Below are 19,942 nucleotides of genomic sequence, written 5' to 3' on the forward strand. Positions count from 1 at the left end.
TCACCCTAGGGGCCAGTCCAGTATACACCCTCCAGACACCCAGGCAAGATGCAGGCAGTGGCAAGGGAATGCTGCCACAAGGACCAGCCTGGGTGGAATCAGTCATGCTTCAACTTGGCCTCCTGCAACTGAGATGTCCGATCTGCAGTCGTCAGCTCATCTTACTTGTAACAGAGACAAGTTATTTGCTCCTCTTTCCCTTCCATAAACAGAAAAGTAATTACACAAAACACAACAGCTGCTAATTATCCTCCACAAAAGTATACCCTATTGCTTAGATCACTCTCTTTAAGTTGCAAAGGAATTGCCTCTCTTATCTTGGTAAAGTTGGCTAACCACTGAACTACTGTATGGTTCCCTTCCCAGCTCAAGGAAAGAGAAGGCCAGACTCTCGATTTCTTTTCAAGTAAGAAAGTGTAGGCTTCTGTCCCCCCAAAATACTGGGCTACGAAGGCTCTTAAACCCCCTGATATTTTTAATTTCACATGATAGATACACCCACAGACTTCACATCTTCCTGAACTGTATGGTCTTTCTCTGCTCTCCTCTTTTTCCACCTCTTAATCTTCTGCAGGAACACCTTCTCCATCCATCTGGCAAAAGCATGACCTTTTACAGACTAATCTTTCTACACATTTTTTTTTTTTTTTGTTAAAAATCTCATTTTTTAGGGAAAGCCATCAAGGAAAGAAGTTCCACACAGTTCCTACCTCCCCTTCCCATCCATATCTTGATACTTGGTAGACCAAGGGCAAGTGTTCCAGGGAGCTGGTAGGGGTTCCAGAGACACATTGTCCCCCTCCTCTATTAGTCATCCTGAGCAGAACCAAGCCTTGGAGTTTAAATTTAAGACATCCCAGCTGCTGAGCAGCCAGTGCCAAAACAACCTATGACTGACATGCACCCTCTTCAAAGCGTAAACTGGGAGAATAAAAGCCTTAAGCAAATATGCGATACCTACCAAAGTGATTTTTTTAGAAAAATCGTTACCTACCTAGTGATTAAGTGTGACCAGTCAGGGATAAGTCGTGGCCACTGGAAGACTGATTTATTCCACTTCAGAGCCCACCTTTGGTATACTGCTATGGCGTGCTGTCAACAGCATTCGTACTTTTACAATTTATATGCTTTGGGGGTGATGTTCTCTGAGCTTTATTTGTGATAGGACAATGATAGAAATGGAACAGCAAAAAAAAAAAAAGAAAAAGCAGCAAATCAGCTATGCTTAGGTTTATTTTTCACATGAAATTAGGCTCATCATGAAGTAATAGGAGAGCAGAAATTAATCCTTATCCAAAAGGAGAACTTACCAAATGATTAATTACATAAGGTGTACCATACAGAAGGCAAGCAAAGAAAAGGGCATTACAGTAAACACTGCAGGAATATTCAAACCACAAGAGTCTTCACACTTTTCAGGAAATCCAGCTTTACAGTATACAATTAACAATGAATTACTTTCCTATTGGATAACTAAAAGCCCTGAAGAACTGGCAGAATGAGGACTAGGATTAAAGTAAGCCTTCCTATGTTTATTCAGTTGGTGAGAAAGCAAACCCAAGATATTTAATGCAGTTTTCAAGCACGAACTCCTCATGATGAATTTGTAAATGGTGAATATTTACCACCTAGAAGTCAATCTGCTGCTTTGGACGTCGGTTATTTTCAAGAACAGATTTGTCAAACTGTACAAACTCTTTCAGTGACTGTGCTGAGACAGCTTATATTTCAGGGTATTAAAATGGTCTCTGAATTGTGTATGCTAATGCGTTGGTACTGACAAGAGCGATCTGGTAAAACTGACTCAGAATTAATGAAGTTCAACAGTGAGGAACAGCATTGCAAGAGGGGTTAAATGTAATTAGAACTGAAGTAATCATTATTACTTGAGTTGTGAATCCCAGGGAGACAGTTCTATTACAGGACAACAAACCAGAGAAAGATATGTAGGAAACAGGAAACTGGTTAACCTTTTGAACCAGTTAACCAGCTCTCTCCTTAAAGAGCATGCCTCAAGAAATGTGAAGAATGCTCACGCTTGGGTTGTCACCCTACCAGACAGAAAGGTTTGCCTCCAATTGTTTCTGAACTATTAACCATAAACCCAACACCCCCCTCAAAATATTAATCATTTAGCGGGAACTATGCTGTAAATGCATATCATACAAGCAATTAAACTTTTATGTTGTGATATATATAAACAAAAGCCCAGATGGAATAGTTTCTATAGTTTACTCCCGTAGAGCTATCTTGCAAATATGGTGATGATATTTTTAAAGGAGAAAGATATGTCCTGATTAATTTGGTGGTGACAGGCATAAGGCAATATATATAAAATAATAATTTTATATAAACATTTACGTAAATATACATAGTATTCCCGGGTCAAACTATTTTTGTATTTTCCATGTGTTGGATATATCTTAAGCTTAATGAGCACCGAGATTGCTGAAGGCAGCAGTAAATTGCTTCATAGTTTTTGCTTTATGCAAAATTGTCCTTTTTCTTGGGCTATTTACTGTGTTCAACACTGTGTTCAACACTACTAGGTCCAAGTTGAAGAGTTGCATAATGTTTACCTAACACTCAACTGTCAGGTCTTGCTAATACAATCAAAGGTCTGCACAAAGATTGTAAAGTGATAATTCAGTTCCAGATACCCTGAATGTGAAGCTTTTAAGTCTCCGTTGAAGCAGGGACAGTCTGGAAAGCATTTTTGACGATTCTTTAGATTAAGTTCTCAGTCTCAGACCCAAGGAAGATTGTACAAGAAATTGAGGACCTATACATACACATTGATATCAGATACCACATAAAAGTTACCTTGTAAAGATGTATATTCTTATCAAACCTTCAAAATCAGAGACCTACTGTAAGACTTGACATATCCAATTTAAATGCAAAGTTAAAAGCTCTGGGAACTGTTCACACTGCTCTTGATGACAAGAAACATGCAACAATGAAGCAGTCACCTAAGTACCCTTGAAGGGGTTACCAAAACTGTTCCTCACAGAACCCAAGTCTTTATTGACTTAAGGGTCACCAAAAAGGCATATAAAGACATCAGTATATGACTTGGTTTTTCAATTTAATTAAGGTCTATGAATACTGAGGAAATCAAATAGCATCAGAAAAGTAATGTGCTTGACTGTAGTGACCTGGGTGAACATGAAAGGTATTTGTTGTGAGCTGCATACTTCAGCAAGAGAATAATCATCCCTGCTCAGCTCCTGCCTGGCAGTAAATATTGATAAGCTGAATTTCACGTTTCCACAAATAGCATTCCTTTGTGGTTTTTTTCTGGGTTATGATGATAGTAAACTACAACAGTAAATGGTCTTCTTTTGTAGTTAAAGCTTATTAAAGATGAGCTGCACTGACATACACTACAAATAAGACCATATTATTTGTCTCTGGTGAGTGTCAAGTCCAATATCCTTCAAAAAAGGTTTCAGCTGTGATTTGTAGTTTTGCTACCTAAAAGTCTAGGCAGCAGACTTTCTCAGTGTCAGTTATGACCAGAGCCTGGAGCTTGTAGGCATAAGACACTGATGTTTTGACTTGTTGGTTTGAGTCCAGAATAAAAGGCTCAATTTAAACGTAAGTCAGTAAAGCCCTTCCTTATTCGTTATGGTAGAGAAGCCCAGCAAGTATTTAGCTAGGGCCTCCAGCATACTTAAGACAGCCCTTCCAGCAGTAAAACATGCTGTCCCACTTTGCATGGGGAAGAGCCCAGATGAGACTGTGGAGATGTTCCTCTCTTCATCTCCATCCTTTTACTACAGCTAAGAGCCAAGGATCTTTTTTTAGATATATTTCAGAGGGATGCAGAGCACTGTATCTGCCAACAGCAGTAGTGTTTGGGTGAAACACCTAAATGCCTTGTGTGTGGCTTCATTTGGGATTGATACATAGCTGTCGCTAACAAGTCTCCAAAGTCTTCACCTCACAAGATATGAAATAATGTAAGCACACAGCTATGAACACCATCACCTTCATTAACACTTGTGGATTTACTAGCCATTTTGTATGATCCCTAAGGTGGGTAACATTTGCTACCAGTAGTTGTAGGAATCAAAGACCTGGTACTGACAGCAGCAATTCTGCTCAGCAGCTACAACCCTTTACAGATACAAAACCTTTGTAAGTTAATTTGAAGTTATCAAAGGACTGTGTAGTAGATGCTGAAGGTATCAGTTCCTTTGATGAGAGAGTCTGGATGGGCAACTTTGCAAAAACAGGACGAGTACTTCAGAACTGTGACTATTACTCTGTGTTAGTTAATAGAAAAACAAATCCTTCTCCTCTCAATAAAATTACCTCATTGTTATCTATCAACAAATGAAGAGGTTCTGGTGACACTCAAAGGCAGTAATCCTTTAAGCTTTTATATGCCTAAAACTACTTCTGGCAGGTAAAGCAGGAAAAACACCAGCGTCAGATGAACTGTGATTAAGCGGATAAGGGGGATTCAGCTTCTATTGCAGTACTTCAGTTTCCAGAAAGTTTTTGGCAAAAATCCCTCACCAGAGGCTCTTAAGGAAACTGAATTGTCTATTCATACCTGACAGTTCAGAAACAAATAGTAGCATGCACAGTCGCCTGCCGTGATGCAGGGAGGTTGCTGTTCTCACAGGACATCTGGGCTGTGACCTGACAAAGGGTGACAGGGACCAGTAAAAAGTCTGCAAACAAAAGATTTACTTTGTCAAACCACCGTTACATGAGCTTATTTGAGACGATGCACTCAGTACAGGTGATCACAGTTCTGAGCCTGTGCTGGGCTGCCAATTGACTTCCATTTGCGCATGGGGCTGAAGTCACAGAGTAGTTGAGGCTGGAAGGCACCTTGGGATCATCTAGTCCAGCTCCCCAGCTCAAGCAGGGTCAGCTGTAGCAAGTTGCCCAGGACTGTTTTTACCTGGGGTTTTAATACCTCTAAGGAGATCTCCACAGCCTCTGTGGGCACTGTGACCTTCATCACAGGTAAACAAGTTATTTGGGTTTTGAAATGGAATCTTCTGTGTTCCCGCTGGTGCCCATTGCCTCTTGCTCTGTCACTGGGCACCACTGAGGAGAGTCTGGCTCCATCTTCATTACCCAGTCCCCACTGGGTGTTTTTAAATAGATAGATAAGATCCCTGGTGGGTCTTCCCTTCTCCATGCTGGAGAGTCCCAGCTGTCCCATCCTCTTTGTACAATAGATGTTCCAGTCCATAAATCACCTTTGCGGCCCTTCAGTGGCCTCCAGTTTGTTCACAGCTCTTTTATTCTAGGTCACCTGAATCTGGGTCCAGCGCTCCAGGTGTGTCTCACCAGAGAAGAGCAGAGGGGAACGCTCACCTCCCTCAGCTTGCTGGCAACACTTCTCCTAGTGCAGACCAGGACACTGTTGGCCTTCTTTGCTGCAAAGGTCCGCTGCTGGCTCATGTCCAACTTGGTGCTTACCAGGACCCTATGTCCTACTCTCCAAAGCTGCATTCCAACCAGTTAGTCCCCGGCCTGTTGTAATGCATGTGGCCGTTCTTCCCAAGGTGCAGGACTTTGCATTTGCTTTTGTTGAACATCATGGTGCTCCTGCCAGCCTATTTCTCCAGGCTTTTTGAGTGGCAGCCTAGCCACTAGGTGCATGGTCTCCTTCCTCCACTCCTGCTTCTTCTGCAAGCTTCCTGAGGTTGCCACTGCTTCCTCACTCAGTTAGGGGTTGCCCTCTCCTTCCCCTGTTGTTTCTGGTTTAAAGCTCTCCTCATCAGGCTGGCCAGCCTGTTGGCAAAGATGCTTTTGCCCCATGCAGTCACACTTGATACTTTCCAGGTCTCTGCTGGCTGTATTGTTGGTGACCACATGGATGAGCAGCAGGGGTGAAAGTCTGAGGGCTGGACAAGCCTTACAGTCTCTCTGCAGCACCCCAGGGCTGAATGCCCAGCAAGCAGTCTTGTGCAGGGTCAGAGCTACCCTGTACAGGCAAAAGGCAGTGGTGTGATCAAGGACTTCAAAAGTCAGTGCAGTATCTGTAATGTTTTTAGTGGTGGTGATTAAGGAAAACTAAATCAGACCTTACAATTAATGTAAGTTTGGTTTTTTTGTTTTATATTATTTTTTTTTTTCCTTTAACTACAGAGAAATAAGCACAGGTGATAGAGACAAAGGTATCTCTGTTTTCTATCACACTCCTGGCACCAACCAACTTCAGCAGCTGCAGAATGCTCCACATCCTCAAGGCCACGTGCCTTTAGGTATAAATAGCTAATTCCTAGCAAAGCAGTAAAAAAATGCCATACAAAACCCCATAACATCCTGAATCAACAAACAAATCAGACCAGACATGGATTTCTAAGTATCAGACAACCAGTATCTGCGATGGCCGGTAACTGGGAACAGTTTCCCATTTTAGAGTGTTTTTTCTGTAATACATTCAGATTCCTTTGCCAGCCTGAGACACCAGACTTTATATGTACATGCTTACAACATTAACTCATTTGGCCTGTCTGGACTTTATAGTTCATAGCATCAACAGGTTCTGAATATCTGTATCCTCTCTGCCTTCACAGAAAAGCAGCAAGAGCCTGAGCATGCCAATAGACCGCTGATCTGAGGAAATACACTAAAAGATGCCTTTGATTAGCCCAGTGTTCCGTGTTGCAAATTTTAACCAAGCACAGATTGCAGCCTGCATAAAAAGTTGAGAAAACTAACAGCTAAACCAGGAAGCCAAAAATCAGAGAGAGAAGGGAAACAGAGGGGCTCTGGGACTCCACAGAGAACAGCCACTGGAAGTAAATCAGCACCCAGCAATAAAGGCATGAGCAAGAACTACCGTACCCCCAGTTTCTTCAGAACAATGAACAGTGCTCCAGAAAACTCAGACGAATCCCCCAGGGTAAAGCATGTACAAGGTAAAAAGCAAATTATCAGATGCAGGAACTGCAGAGGCAATTGTAGAGTGTTTAACAGCACAGACATTTTTCTAAAACCAATCAACAACAGAACAAAGGGCACACAATTAAAATTACACAAGCTAAAAGCGTAAAAAACCATTTTCAAATACTTTTTCTGAGTGACATTATAGATGCTGAGTGATGGAAGGCATGGCATGAGGAGTGCAATGCGAGTTATATTCGTTTTACATGTGAATATTTGCAAAATGAGCATGTAAGATTTTTATCTCTGCTTAAAAATCCATTGTGCTGAAGACTGACTCCAAGGCACCCTACCCACTGTGATCCTGTAACAAATAATGACAGCAGTTAATGCCTTAGCTGTGCTGGCACTGTCATTACCACTGGCATTAAGTCTCCCAGGTCTTTATGCATCCGTACAATACTTACATTCCTTTATAATCTTCAAGTACAAGTTTTAGACTGCATCATCTGCCAAAATCAGGTTCTGAGGTTCCTTATAGATCTCTTCATATAAACTCTGTGTATTAATGAGCTGGCTGACTCATAGGTTAAGTGGTATCTTTTAAGAAGATTTAATGTGAGTGGAGAAGCATCGGTATTTCTCACTGTCACCCTGTGAAGAGCTGAGCGTTGATATCAAGGATACAATAAGATGCAAAGTGATTTTTGTTTACAGAAAAAACCTAAACCTGTGTGGCTCACGTTCAAAATGCAAAGCACATTTAGAATACTGAATATTTCAAAAAATAAAATTAAAAAGTAAGATTATTTTCCCAGGGCACATTACACAGATTTAGTCTAGAGTAGTGCTGTATGTCAGAGGCAGCCACGCTTTTGTGGCTGAATTTCATTGCTGCTTTTTCTTTCCTCCTTCTCACCCTATCAGGGGCTGTTCTCCTTTGAAAACTACTTCTCTCCTATGGATTGCTGCTGCTACCTTTTCACCACCCCCTCCTGCCTCCATCTGCCACTGCCTCCTCATGGGCCATCACTTCTTGCTGGCTCCAACAGCTCTAGCCTGGGAAACAAAATGAAAACAAACAAACAAACAAAGCCAAAGCAGCTCTACTTTGCATCTTACCTCTAATATTGCCATACCTCTTCAGAGAGGAGCAGATATGTATACATCTAAAGCAGGGTATTTAAATATAAGGAGTTGAACATGACTCGGGATTACTGCACCGATGAAGGAGGGTGAAAGAGCAGGATTTCCTTACGGTTCTCCTGCAGCTCCCAGATGCCATGGTGGGGAACAAAAAGCCTCTGCGATTTTCAATACCCCTCTGTCATGGCTGGCACCCTGCCAGCCTGCACCAGACACCAGCTGCTGAGCCCGCTGGGGACATGGTGCCGGAGCAAAAAGGCAGGAGGAAACTGAAAATAAAGAAAGGGTCACCAGGGCTGGAGACCCTGTCAGTACAGAAACAGGTATTTGGGGCAACGGGTTAGGGGAACAGTGGAGAAAGGGAAAAGGAGGTAAGATCTGAAGTACTGCTTTGCAGTTTGCTTTCTCCCTTTGCAGGCTGCCCTGCCCTTCAATGCATTTTCCTATAAACTGCCTCGCTTTGCACACCTCGAAGAGTTGTTCCTTCTCTTGCCTCCTCTTAGGTTGCATTTCCCTGCTGAAATTCCCTAAAACTTTTGTTTCCTCTAAATCCCAATCTGCTTCCCAGTCTCTACTCTGAAACTGCATCATGAAGGAGAAAGTTTCCTCCTGTTCCTGAATGCTTTCAGTGACTGAAAACATCATATGTGGGGCTATGGAAGGAGAGGGGCGGGGGGGGGGGAAAAATCCCTAAAATCATCACACCAGTAAAACACCAGCTTTGTTAGAACTATCCTTTCTCAAAATGCAGCGGGACGTTTCCTGAAGAAAACTATCACTCACACACTTTGTAAACATAACTATCAGTCCACGTTCCAGCACGGCTCTCTGAACGTGTTCTGGAAACGCAGCTACTCCCTGGAAAACACAAGAGAACTTCCCTTGGGCAGCAAGGGAATGCTACTAATACACTTTTATTACATTGTATCTTCTGATAAAAACTTCAAATTACTCATACCAAAATTTATTTGCAGTTAACTAAAAAGACATCCAAAGTCACAGCACCAGCACAATATGCTCTCATTCCCTCCTCTGAGTTTTATTCCTGCTTACAGCTTCCCCTTGGAGATGGGCACCAGGCTCACAGCCTGCCCCCGCAGCACAGCGCTGCCCTGGAACGCTGCACGCTCCCAGAGGCATTAGGATAATCTCATCTAAGGCATGGACTGCTGTGGCCAGGATCTGCACCAGAAAAGAATTTCTGCAGAAAAGCAGAGGCAGTGCCAGGCATTTTGTCACCCTGAAAAGGCAAGGATATCCTGTTCTGCCCGTGCTGTCTGCAGCTATCTCCTCCCCCCCCTTTTAAATTGCCATGCCCATAACAGCAGTAGCAAAGGATGTCCTGCCTGATGTTTCTAATCTGAACTAGAGGCAGAGGTACAACCATCCACCCTGCTTTCAGCTGTCCTGGCTGCCCATCCCCAGCAGAGAGGGGGAACACCCTGTTGGATGGGACCACCACGAGTAGGTAGGCTCAGTTTCAAGAGGTTTGCTTCAAAGCATCTGTGCCCTTTGCCTACTTTCCTTGCTGAGGCAGCAGCAGATGGGACATGCACTTCTTATAGAGGCCCTAGTTCGCTTCTGGCATATGATAAATCAAACTGAATAAGCACCGTGACATCAAATTGTGAACAGAGTCAGCTGAGCAGAGGCACCTTTTCACACTCCTAACAAACCTCTGTCCTGCAAGCAGCCCAACAGGCAGAAAACCCCCTGAACTCTCACAAAGCAAGATCAGAATCAAAACTAGGCAGACTGGAAAATGTAAGAATTATGGCTTCAACAGCTAAGGGGCAATCATCCATCTCTATTCACCCACATCACAAAATAGATCCAGGATGGCGGTAATAGAACAAGGGCCAAACTGCAACAGAAATATGAGGACACATGCTTCACCCTCAAGACTATTTTCTCATTAATACATAATACTTCGATTCCATTTAAGAACCTTGTTGTGTGTTTTTATGGTACCAGATCATTTGATTAGCTATAGTAGTCTAAAGTAACTTCCTCTGAAATACCGTTCAATCAACCTCTTGATTAAATGTCTGGTCAGCAAGGAACTCAGTGCATTGAGTATGCTGTACTAGCAGCCCGGTTAGAGTAATTACAGGGGGTTTTTATTTCAGTTGCAAAAACCGGAAAGAATCCCAAAGCCAGGAATTAAAGTATTGCATGAGGTTGTTGGCTAGGTCTGCTTTTCTCCACCCAACACAACACAAGGCATCTGTCCAGCAACCACATTGTTCTGCCTGTGCAACCCTGGGGGCCCACTCCTTCCCACTGCCCCCAGCCTGCTCGTACTCCATTGTTACTCCATGAGGTGTTTCCTCTTCCCCCACTCTGGATATGTGGCTTTGCTCTCAGAGGAGACACCTTCTCACTGGATCCTGAATGAACTAATCGTTTCCTACTGGAAAGGATACTTTCTGTGTTTTTTTCCAGGTTGGCACTGACTGAAAGAGGTAGCTCTTGAAGCCCATCCTCTGGCCCCTCGCTGGAGAAGAGAGCCCGTCAGTGGCAGGCAGAAGTTAGGACAAACAAAGGGCTGTTTGTACAGCATCTCCCATCAGCCTTCCTTCCCTCCCTCCCTCTTTTCATCCCCGCCAGCTCTAGCTCTCTCTGGGTACATCTAAAAAAGATACAGCTACCAAGAAAGTGGAGGTGAAGCAGAAGAGAAAGGTATGTCTTGCTCCTGAAATCATCCTTGTACACTTGTTCTGCTTGATGCTAGTTACAGAAGAGAATTGGAAATATATATGGGAACATGCGGAAGATGATTTGGGAAAACAGATAAATTGTAGGTAAGAGACAGTATTCAAGCCAGATGCATGGATATGTTCAAGCTAAAGATAATTCTTTTACTATCTTGCTCTTCGAAGTTAGATGCTACATATTAATATCTGAAGTCATTAAACATATCACTTTCAAGTGCTCAGTATAATTGCAAAATTGGTGACTATGGAGAGAGGTGTGTTCACAACAAATTGCTGTCTTTAAGAAAACTAAATGGGTTTCAATGAGAACTCAATTTCTGGGAAGAATCAGGGTATTTATGGTAATTACAAAGCGGTAATTCATTGAATTCATCCTCAGTGGAATAGCTGCTGTCCTTACAATGCACCAACTGTTCAAGCAAAATAGATTTGAAGGATTTTTTTTAAATGGAAAAACCCTCTTCATAATATTATCAGTTATGCAGCTCTTGTGTAATGATTTCTTAGGAATGCACTAATAAACCTTTTACACAGTAACACACCTAAATATTAAATGTATAGCTTAACATTTTACAGGAGTTTCTGAAATGGAAACCTGACAAACAAATAAATAATAAAAGATATTTTATTTTTAATAGATGTTTTTGGTTCTTGAGCTCAATGCATGTTAAGAAACAAATAGATCTTAAATTTGTTTCACTGTAAAAGCAGCATGTTAACCCAGCACATGGACAGATTGGAAAAGACAGTACACCAAAAGCGTATCAATTAATGTGTTTCTTATTTTCAACACCAGGCAATGGGAAATGCAGCCTGCTTAACTCTGAAGGGTATATCTAACAGCTGACAGACCAAACTGTAAATATTTATCTTTTCCCAACCTCTAGAGGTGCTGAAATACACATTATTGTGCCATTTCTCAGTTTTCCCTGTTTCTGTCCCCTAACACCTGAGCTCCTACTAATACCATGTGACCTTTAAAGAACATCACTTCTCATGAAATATTACCCTCTTGTTCACAGCCAAGGAGGCTGAAACTTGGGGTTTCCTCTTTGGTCTTTTCTGACTACCTCCACATCTAGCAGATCCAAAGCTATGTGGTGCCAAATTGCCTGGCAGGGTGATTCACATACTCCCAGCTGAACGAGCAGGGATAGCACCGATTCCTAACTCACCATGCATATTCCCAAACCATTTTCCTTTATACAAAACTCCAAATTATTTCAAAGCACTCGTATTCTCAGCAGCGCTTGGTCTCAAACTTTACTTACACCATGTCAAAGCAACCAAAGTAATTAACCGACAAGAATTTATGCAAATGGAAGGAGCTCATTTTCAATATTTTTAGGTGGCTTTACTCCTGCTAGAACATGAAATGATGTATCTCAACAGAGCAACCTCGTCAGGCTTAGCACAATTGGTGTTGCTACCTTTTCAGAAGGTTTTATAAAATAAAGAGATATAAGAGGGCATTTGCTGGCAACGAGACTTTGAGTCACCTTAGTGACTGGATTTGTTCATCATGTTTCCCTGATCTGTTTTATGAGAAAAGACTGTTTCTGTGGTATGCAAAAGCAGATAAAGTCTTTGAAATAAGCAGATGAGGCATTTTGAAATATGCACGTGCTAGCTCTGTTCTTTACCTAGGCAATCAGTGACATTCCATCATCTGTGCAACCATATGCAGGAAAAGAAGTTGCAGCAAGAGATGCTGCATCTGAAAGGTCTGCCAAGTTTATCCACATCGATCCTGTGCAGGGAGCTGATGAAACGCTTGAGGCCCTTGGCAATCTTTCATCTGCAAATAGGGCTCTTTCTCTCACAGGAAAGAAACAACCTTCTGAAGAAAGGCCTTTTGATAAAAAGTTTCCTTTTGGTTATGATCTGCAAAAAACCAGAGAAAATATGTAAGCAGAAATAAAATTATAACAAAATAAACATTCATTTCTTCATAATAACAATGCTGAGCATTGGTAAGGTGCATAACTGACCTGTTAGTGAAGCTGTCTATCCGCAGCTCACTGGCATATTGACTTTGCTAAAAATGATTTTGGCAGTCACCCATATAAACCCTCTTGATGCACTACAGCAATATCCTGTTATGTTCCAAGGCAGGTACCGAGTTACCTTCAATTGTAGGTCATGATTTTTGAGTCCAACAATCTGACAGTCTATAGAAAATCTGCCCATTTTCAGGACAGAATGAGTTCCTACAAATTTTGAGCAGGCAGGCAGCTGGCAACAGGCTCAAGAAGCATTCCAGCTTAACTCCAGGTAGGGAAAGATCTCCCATCTTATTAGGAATATAAAAAACATACTGAAGAGCAAGATATTAGGAATGCCTCATCCTCAGGGGAAGAACTCACAAAATAATGCAATCACAAGAAACAAAGGCACCCCCCCCCCAATTCCTCTTTCACAGAAATTTTCTTCCATTAAATACTTGAATAATTAAGCTCAGTTATTTGAACAGAAGAATGTTAAATTGTACTTCTCAACATTGGCATTTATCAAGGTATAGTAGAAACAAACTTGCTCTCTTTAAGCATTAGACTTCTCTGAGCAGAACCCTCATAACTGCAGTGTTTATACCCCTACAAAATAAAACCATTATTATAATAATACAGATTCTTTACTCAAGTCTAAAAACCAACATTATGCAAAGTCAGAACAATGTTTACTTTATTTGAGAAGTAGTTTTGAGGTCTAAAACTAATAAAGACAGTATGTTATTCAATACTGCACTCTAAGGTAATTAAAAAATAGATCCCCACGGCTCCATTACTAGTAGTTTATAGGAGTCTCCTACTCAAAAGTTCACATACAAGTTCATGGAAACTAAAAGGAATCATTCAATGAATTTTGCTTCTACAACAGAAATGAAAATGTGCACAAGAGCTTATTTTCACTTCAATCATGTTCTTTAATATATTGGCCACTTTTTAATATTTTATTTGGCTACTGGTGTTCAAAAAACAAGTTTGCACAAAACCTTATGGAAAAATATAATTGGGGAGCATCAAGGTATAGCATTTTACCCCAAATATGAATCCAAATTCCCAGTTTTCTTATAGTCTCTGGCATGTCATTCATTAACTGAAGACATGGAACATCAGCAGGATAGCTATGGTGGTGATATAATTACCCAGGACAAATTATTACAAAATACAGTAAATCTATACATTTAATAGCTTACTGTTTGTTTTTCAAGGGTGATCTCAAGAGTTTTATGAAGTAACCCAAGTGGGACTCTATTAATTGACCTCTATAGCTGGCACGCCTTTTTTTTCTATAATCTATATAATAGCTCTGCCACCTTAACTTGGCCTTTGATAGCCTTTGATCAGACACTGCCCCATGCCTAGTTATTTTTGCGTTCGTCAGTCTCTGGAGCACTCTGTTCTGCAGCCTCACCAGACAGACCAGGGCCAGCCCATAACTGACTCCAAAGTGCCAAAAGGATGAAGGGCGGCAAAGTTCTGCCTGAGGCTAACACAAGTACAGCGAGGAACACCTGGGGAGAGCTTGCTGGGCAGAGCTGGCCATTGCTTTAGGTTAGTTTGCAGAGCAGAATTCCGATTTAAATTCAGTAAGATATCAGACCCCTTTCACGAGGCAAGGTAAAACCCCACTCTCTTTCCTAATATTGATAAAGTCTAGGCTGAAGCATTGTTCCAAATGCTAATTTAAAGGTGAATGCACGTTCAAGGGTCTGACCCAAACATGTGCCATGGTCAGTCTCTGCAAAGCAGCACAGAATAGCACAGCCAGCACTAAACAAGCTCATGCAGACAATGGAAATCCTAGTCGCTAACACAGCTTTGCAAGGGATAATTTATCCCGTCTTTTAATAAGCCAATTAAACCATAATGACCTCCTGTGCAAAGACTCAATTAAGCAGCTTTCAGTACCAAAAAAAGATTTTAAAAAAGAAAAAAATAGAAAGAGGAAATTCTCAGTAATGCTGTATCATTGCGGAACCTGCAGCCCAGGACAGCGGCACTTGGCAGCGCTGCAGAGAGCTCCAGACCTCCTTTGCTGTTAAAATGCTTCAGTTTCGTGAGTGGTCTGTGACGGAGGATTCAATCAGCAGAAAGTTTTTCCGCAACTTTGATGGGGAAAGACTATTCATTTTATGTGAGTGACTCTTGTTTTGACAAGCAAAATGGCCAGGAAGGTAGAGAAACACACCTGGACATTTTCCCCTGGTTTGGTAGCAATTGATACATTTGCTTACACCACCGAGAGAACACGGCCAGCCCAAAGCAATTTTCTCAAGGTGAGAGGCCAAAGAAACAGCAAAATTGCCAGCAACAGAAGCCTCAATTCCCAATGAAAGGACTCCCAAGGTTGTACAGAAAGTAATGAGTATCAATTCTGCTGCAATATTATTTACCTCCTAGGAGAAAACACTCTCCAGCACTCAGGCTCCTCCAAAAGTTCACAGGAAAGAAAAGAAAAACGCAAGCCAGAAAGCGAATTGGGGAAAGAGATCTGTTCGGCAGCTATACCTGTGTCACGTACCTCATTTCTCTTTAGCACCCTGCTGCTGGAAGCTTCGCAAAAATGAAGATGGTCTTGGCGCTGCTTCTGCTGAGCACCCTCCTGGGTACCCTGGCGGTGCCTTCCCGGCGTCCCTCTTGTTACAAGAGGGCCCTGAAAGACCACAGCTGTCACAACATCCCTGAAGGCATGGAGAATCTTCGACAAATTGATGATGGTCTGCAAGATCACTTTTGGGAAGGGAAGGGCTGTGAGGTGATTTGCTACTGCAACTTGAATGAATTGCTCTGCTGCCCAAAGTAAGATCACACTCATTTCACAAACTTGTACAGTTCTGTATGATCACCCATTATAGTTCCATCATTCCCATTACAGTTCCATCATTTTACAGTTCCCACTGCTGGAATCAGCTATCACTACAAAGAAATTCATCGCTTCAGATGGTTTGAAATGATATCAAGAGATAGCCAGTTATCTGATACACTGCCAGTTTTCAGGTTTCATTTTTCAGGGGCTCACCTAGGACTTGCCTAGCATATTTTGTAAACCTGCATGTCCTGTTATAGGGGACTAGCATTTAAATCACCCAACTTTGACTCTTCTATCTAAAACAAGAACGAGAACTACATAAAACCCTCATTCACAACACTTAGCAATGAAGATGTTTTCAGGACTATAAACAAAACTGTTTGATTTCTGTTCCATAGTGAAGAACAGTATTGCTATTCTAAGCCATATGCACATACATCAGATTCCATAGAGGCAGCTGTTTAAAGTAGGAAGGTGAACTGGGGGAACAGGGGTTAACAAATGCCCACAAGGGAACAACAAGATTTAGCTGAAGAACAACAGCTCCTCTGGCTCACTGGAACTGCTGACAATGCTGAGCAGTGAAGTTCTCACTGACCACGTGTTTCTGTTGTTGTTTTACAAAAAGAATGTACATCCCAACAAAACTGAGTTAGTAAACACCATCAGCCCACGCTGGTTTGAAGTAATAAAATGTATTAAGAGGTATTATGTCATTCAGCTTTCCAGCAACATCTTTTTCCAGGAAATTCAGATTAAAAATATCAACACTTCAAAACTTACTAATACTTCAGGGACACTATGTGATGCATTATATAGGCAAACAAAAATGGCTTTTTACATATGCATCTTTTACCACCCAAGTTTCTCAAGTCCTCTAAAATCCAATAAAAGGCAACTTTGCATCACTTCCATAGGACACTAGATTTGAACCAAGTGGGAATGACTTCTAAATCTGGAAACTTCACTTTCAAACTGAAAGCAGGGTTTAAGTAAGTTTTTCATCTTTCACTTTCCCTAAAACCAGGTATGGTGTCCTCACCCTGAAGCACATTTTGGGTTTCCAGCTTCAAACTCTGAGCTTGGAGCAGCCTAATAAAGCCACTTTGATAAAAATACATAAGGAGGTCTTCCTTCAACCGTCCTAAGGCACAGAAGACCTACTTTGCAGGTCTGCTCTCAGGACAAATTGCACTGAACAGTGCGTGTGCACATGCCAAAGTTCTTTATTTTTGTAATAATTAGTATTTATTAAGTTTACTTTCTCAAAGCTAAAATACCAGGGTGGAGTCCTGGCACACTGGTGAGTCAATTGAAGTTTTGCCATCACTTCCAATCCAGGCCAGCTGAGGCAGAAAAGCAGGATCTTCACCCAGAGCTGCAGCTGCATTTACATTGCTGGAAGGGTATCCCACAAACACAGTAATCCTACATATACCCATCTCTCTGTGAACTAAAAAAAAAAAAAAAATAAATCACAGCTGAAAATGCATGTTACGTTAAAACTCTGATGAACAAATGATCTAATTATTTAAATATCTGATAATATCTTTCAGGGGTATTTTCTTTGGACCAAAGATATCTTTTGTGATCCCCTGCAACAGTCGGTGATGGACATCAAGTCTGCCAGTGAAGACAACAGACATCGTTCTACAATCACATGGTATATGCTTTCCAAGAGGAAAAACAAACCCACCACCACCAACAAAAACTTCCTTTCTAATCACAGGACCACACCTCTTTTCACACCGTAAAAAGTTTCCTTTCTATACCTTTTTGGAATCTCAAATACTTAAGAAATTCTACTTTCAAATTTAGTAGCTGACTATTTCCATCATGGTGTAGACTACTGTACAAGCTCTTAATGCATCCTAATATGCATCCCCCAGCAAAAAGCCTAACTGTCACTCAGCACAACATTCTCAGCTAGTCTGGATGAAGAAACTCCAAGCCTAAGCCTTCACGTCGTAGCAACCTAGAGCAGTGCTGCTTCCTATCACGTTACTGCCATCATACAGCTAATGTTTTAAGCTGAAGCTGCTTGTCCCTGGCACTTCTGCAGACAGAAGTGCCAGGGACAAGCTCTCATGTTCTATTGAGGTATCTTAAAAAACATGCACATAAAAAAGACAGACTTTCACTATTTGCATTTGAAAATTCCACTGGGAAAAAAAAATAGGTAAAACTCACATTAATAATACTAAGGCACACTGTGGTCTTAATTATGTCTGACTGGTGACCTGCATTAACTATGCAATCTGTAAAACCTGAAATTGCTTAATCTTAACCTTGAACATTTAAAATACTACAACAGTTACAATAGGATTTTTTTTTCATTCATTCAAAAAGACATCTAAAGAGGATGGGACTGATGCAAGGTCTGTTAAAGCAACGTAAAAATCCACACTTAAGCAGCTTTTTTTTAATCAAGCCTTGTTTGAAATACAGTACCCCATAATTAAGTTAAAATGCTGGCTTTTTATTTTTAGGCTAGCCCTGTAAGGAAATAGCTAGGAAACTGAGGACAAAGAGGTATCTCAAAACGTTAGAAGTAATTGCCTTTATGTTTAAGGGGTATCTTAATCCAGACTGTAGATACATGGTCACCTCAACACCTGCCAATACCAAACACAGTGCAAGAGAAAAACAGCCAAAAATTTATGCCGTTAAGTTTAACAAAAGCCCTTGAACTTAAGGCTTATTGTCTTACATATAAAAAAACCTCTGTAGCTGTCAAGTCAGCCACATGTAAGTGTGTAGTACTGATGTAACTATTGAGCCTTTTCCACTCAGAAAGTATACTGTTCATCTAATAATCTAACACCGCTATACCACAAAAACTGCTACCACCGGTTTACCAGTTTTATTTCACATTCAGTATGAGGTATCACAATGACTGTTTTTCTTCCTCTGTTAGTAAACAAGCATTGGTTACTTATTATACATAGCTAATAATAAATGTTTCAAGTAAATCTGCATGTACTTTTTTTGCCAAGTAATTTTTTAGGCTACTGACTGTTAACACCAGGCTTTTTAAGCTTGGTTTATATAGTAATTATTCCTGAGTCATTTGGGCTTTCTACCAAATCATCAATTATGGGTAAAAAAACACCCCATAAATCTGGCAACCCACAGTCAAAAGTATCCAAAGACAGTGCTCTGCTAAGGAAACATATGGTATCTGCTCTTGTGCAAAGCCCTCTGTAAGCTGCTAGCAATAATAAGGGCACGTAACTTCTGTTGCTTGTACCATCTAGTTTCTACATGAATCATGTTGCATATGCCTGGCATTCACACTCTCCAAAGCAGCAGTAGCAAAAAAATTTAAGGCAGATGCAAATCTGGGTAGTAAAGTTGGAAAATGCTTTTCAGTTACTTTCCTTCCACAGCTCCTGGAAAATCCATAATCCACTGGAGCAAAAATTTCGCCACTTTCCACACGCAGAAGGACAGTGTCACATAGGCTACTACTTTAATAATAGTTTCCCATAAAAACTTGCTTTTGTTTCTCTGCCAGGCCTAGGTGAGAACATTGGCCACGCACTCAGAGCAAGAGCCTTTATCCTTCGGATGCCCCATCCCTGACCAGGTTCCCTGGCTGTTCACGCAACAAGTACTTTGAAACCAACAAGCTGAATGTGTGCAAAGGGTATTTAGCAAACCACAGTCACTGTAGTGAAATCGGCACTAAAACACCTCTTTGGAGGATTACCAATTTTAGCTGCCACTAGCTAGATATCACTAACTGCCTTGAACTTAGGCCAACACCGCATAAGTTTATTGTGGAAATACATGACAATGCAAGTGAAAAATCAGGCCACCGAGAGCTACTGGGAATGCAGCCAGTTTGAGGTTAGGGTTTATCATCACTCAGTTCTATCAAGTGTCACAGGTCAAAAAAACCAAAGAAGAGCAACTTAGTTGCAGTGATGCCCAAAGTAGTAGTTTTTGAAAAACTCACAAGATTAACATTGAGCAGATTAGACCATAGAAATACTGCTTTCTTATTTTTCCCCAAATGAAGAAAAAGCTTTTAAACATCTGATAAGGTTAATAGTTCCATCAAATGCTAAACAAACAAGTTAAAGCAGTGGAGGACACAGCTTCAAGATGAAAACAGTCTTCCCTCTGCCTTTTCTTCAACCTATGTGCGCAGCTTAAAGCAGAAAGAAATCATATTCCATACACCACATGTTTAGATCGGCACAACAGTTACATGACAAAACAAGAAGTCATTAATAATACAGTCTTCAACATCAGACTTCGATACTCAATTAAAAGCGAAAGTATTGCTGGGTATTGTTCTCATATGTTACCATAACTTCTGGTGGTTTTTTTTTTTTTTGTTTGGTTTCTTTAAACAAGCCTGAGCTAATGCATGCAATGAAACAGTATGTCTATTAGAA

General features: G+C 41.1%; 1 protein-coding gene and 1 long non-coding RNA gene across 2 annotated transcripts; one reads left to right on the forward strand and one right to left on the reverse strand.

The window, feature by feature from the left end:
- Nucleotides 1–1,158: 1,158 nt before the first annotated feature.
- LOC114012750 (uncharacterized) lies at nucleotides 1,159–15,355 on the reverse strand. Its single transcript, XR_008745899.1, has 3 exons — nucleotides 15,249–15,355; nucleotides 12,368–12,608; nucleotides 1,159–10,504 (listed from the first exon to the last, which is right to left on the reverse strand). It is a non-coding gene; the product is annotated as an uncharacterized LOC114012750 (long non-coding RNA).
- Nucleotides 15,291–19,401, forward strand: SCRG1 (stimulator of chondrogenesis 1). The gene is made up of 2 exons (XM_005239519.4): nucleotides 15,291–15,526; nucleotides 17,093–19,401. Exons 1-2 carry the CDS (start codon nucleotides 15,291–15,293, stop codon nucleotides 17,145–17,147), a joined length of 291 nt encoding a protein of 96 aa, XP_005239576.1. The 3' UTR covers nucleotides 17,148–19,401.
- The last annotated feature ends 541 nt before the right edge of the window (nucleotides 19,402–19,942 follow it).

This window comes from Falco peregrinus, chromosome 2 (assembly GCF_023634155.1).
Source record: "Falco peregrinus isolate bFalPer1 chromosome 2, bFalPer1.pri, whole genome shotgun sequence".
Classification (NCBI taxonomy): domain Eukaryota; kingdom Metazoa; phylum Chordata; class Aves; order Falconiformes; family Falconidae; genus Falco; species Falco peregrinus.

Bases quoted from the DNA above. Each gene is read 5' to 3' on its own strand.
- SCRG1 (XM_005239519.4), top strand. From the start codon at position 15,291: ATGAAGATGGTCTTGGCGCTGCTTCTGCTGAGCACCCTCCTGGGTACC. The intron at 15,527-17,092 runs GTAAGATCACAC...AATATCTTTCAG, and splicing joins GAATTGCTCTGCTGCCCAAA to GGGTATTTTCTTTGGACCAA.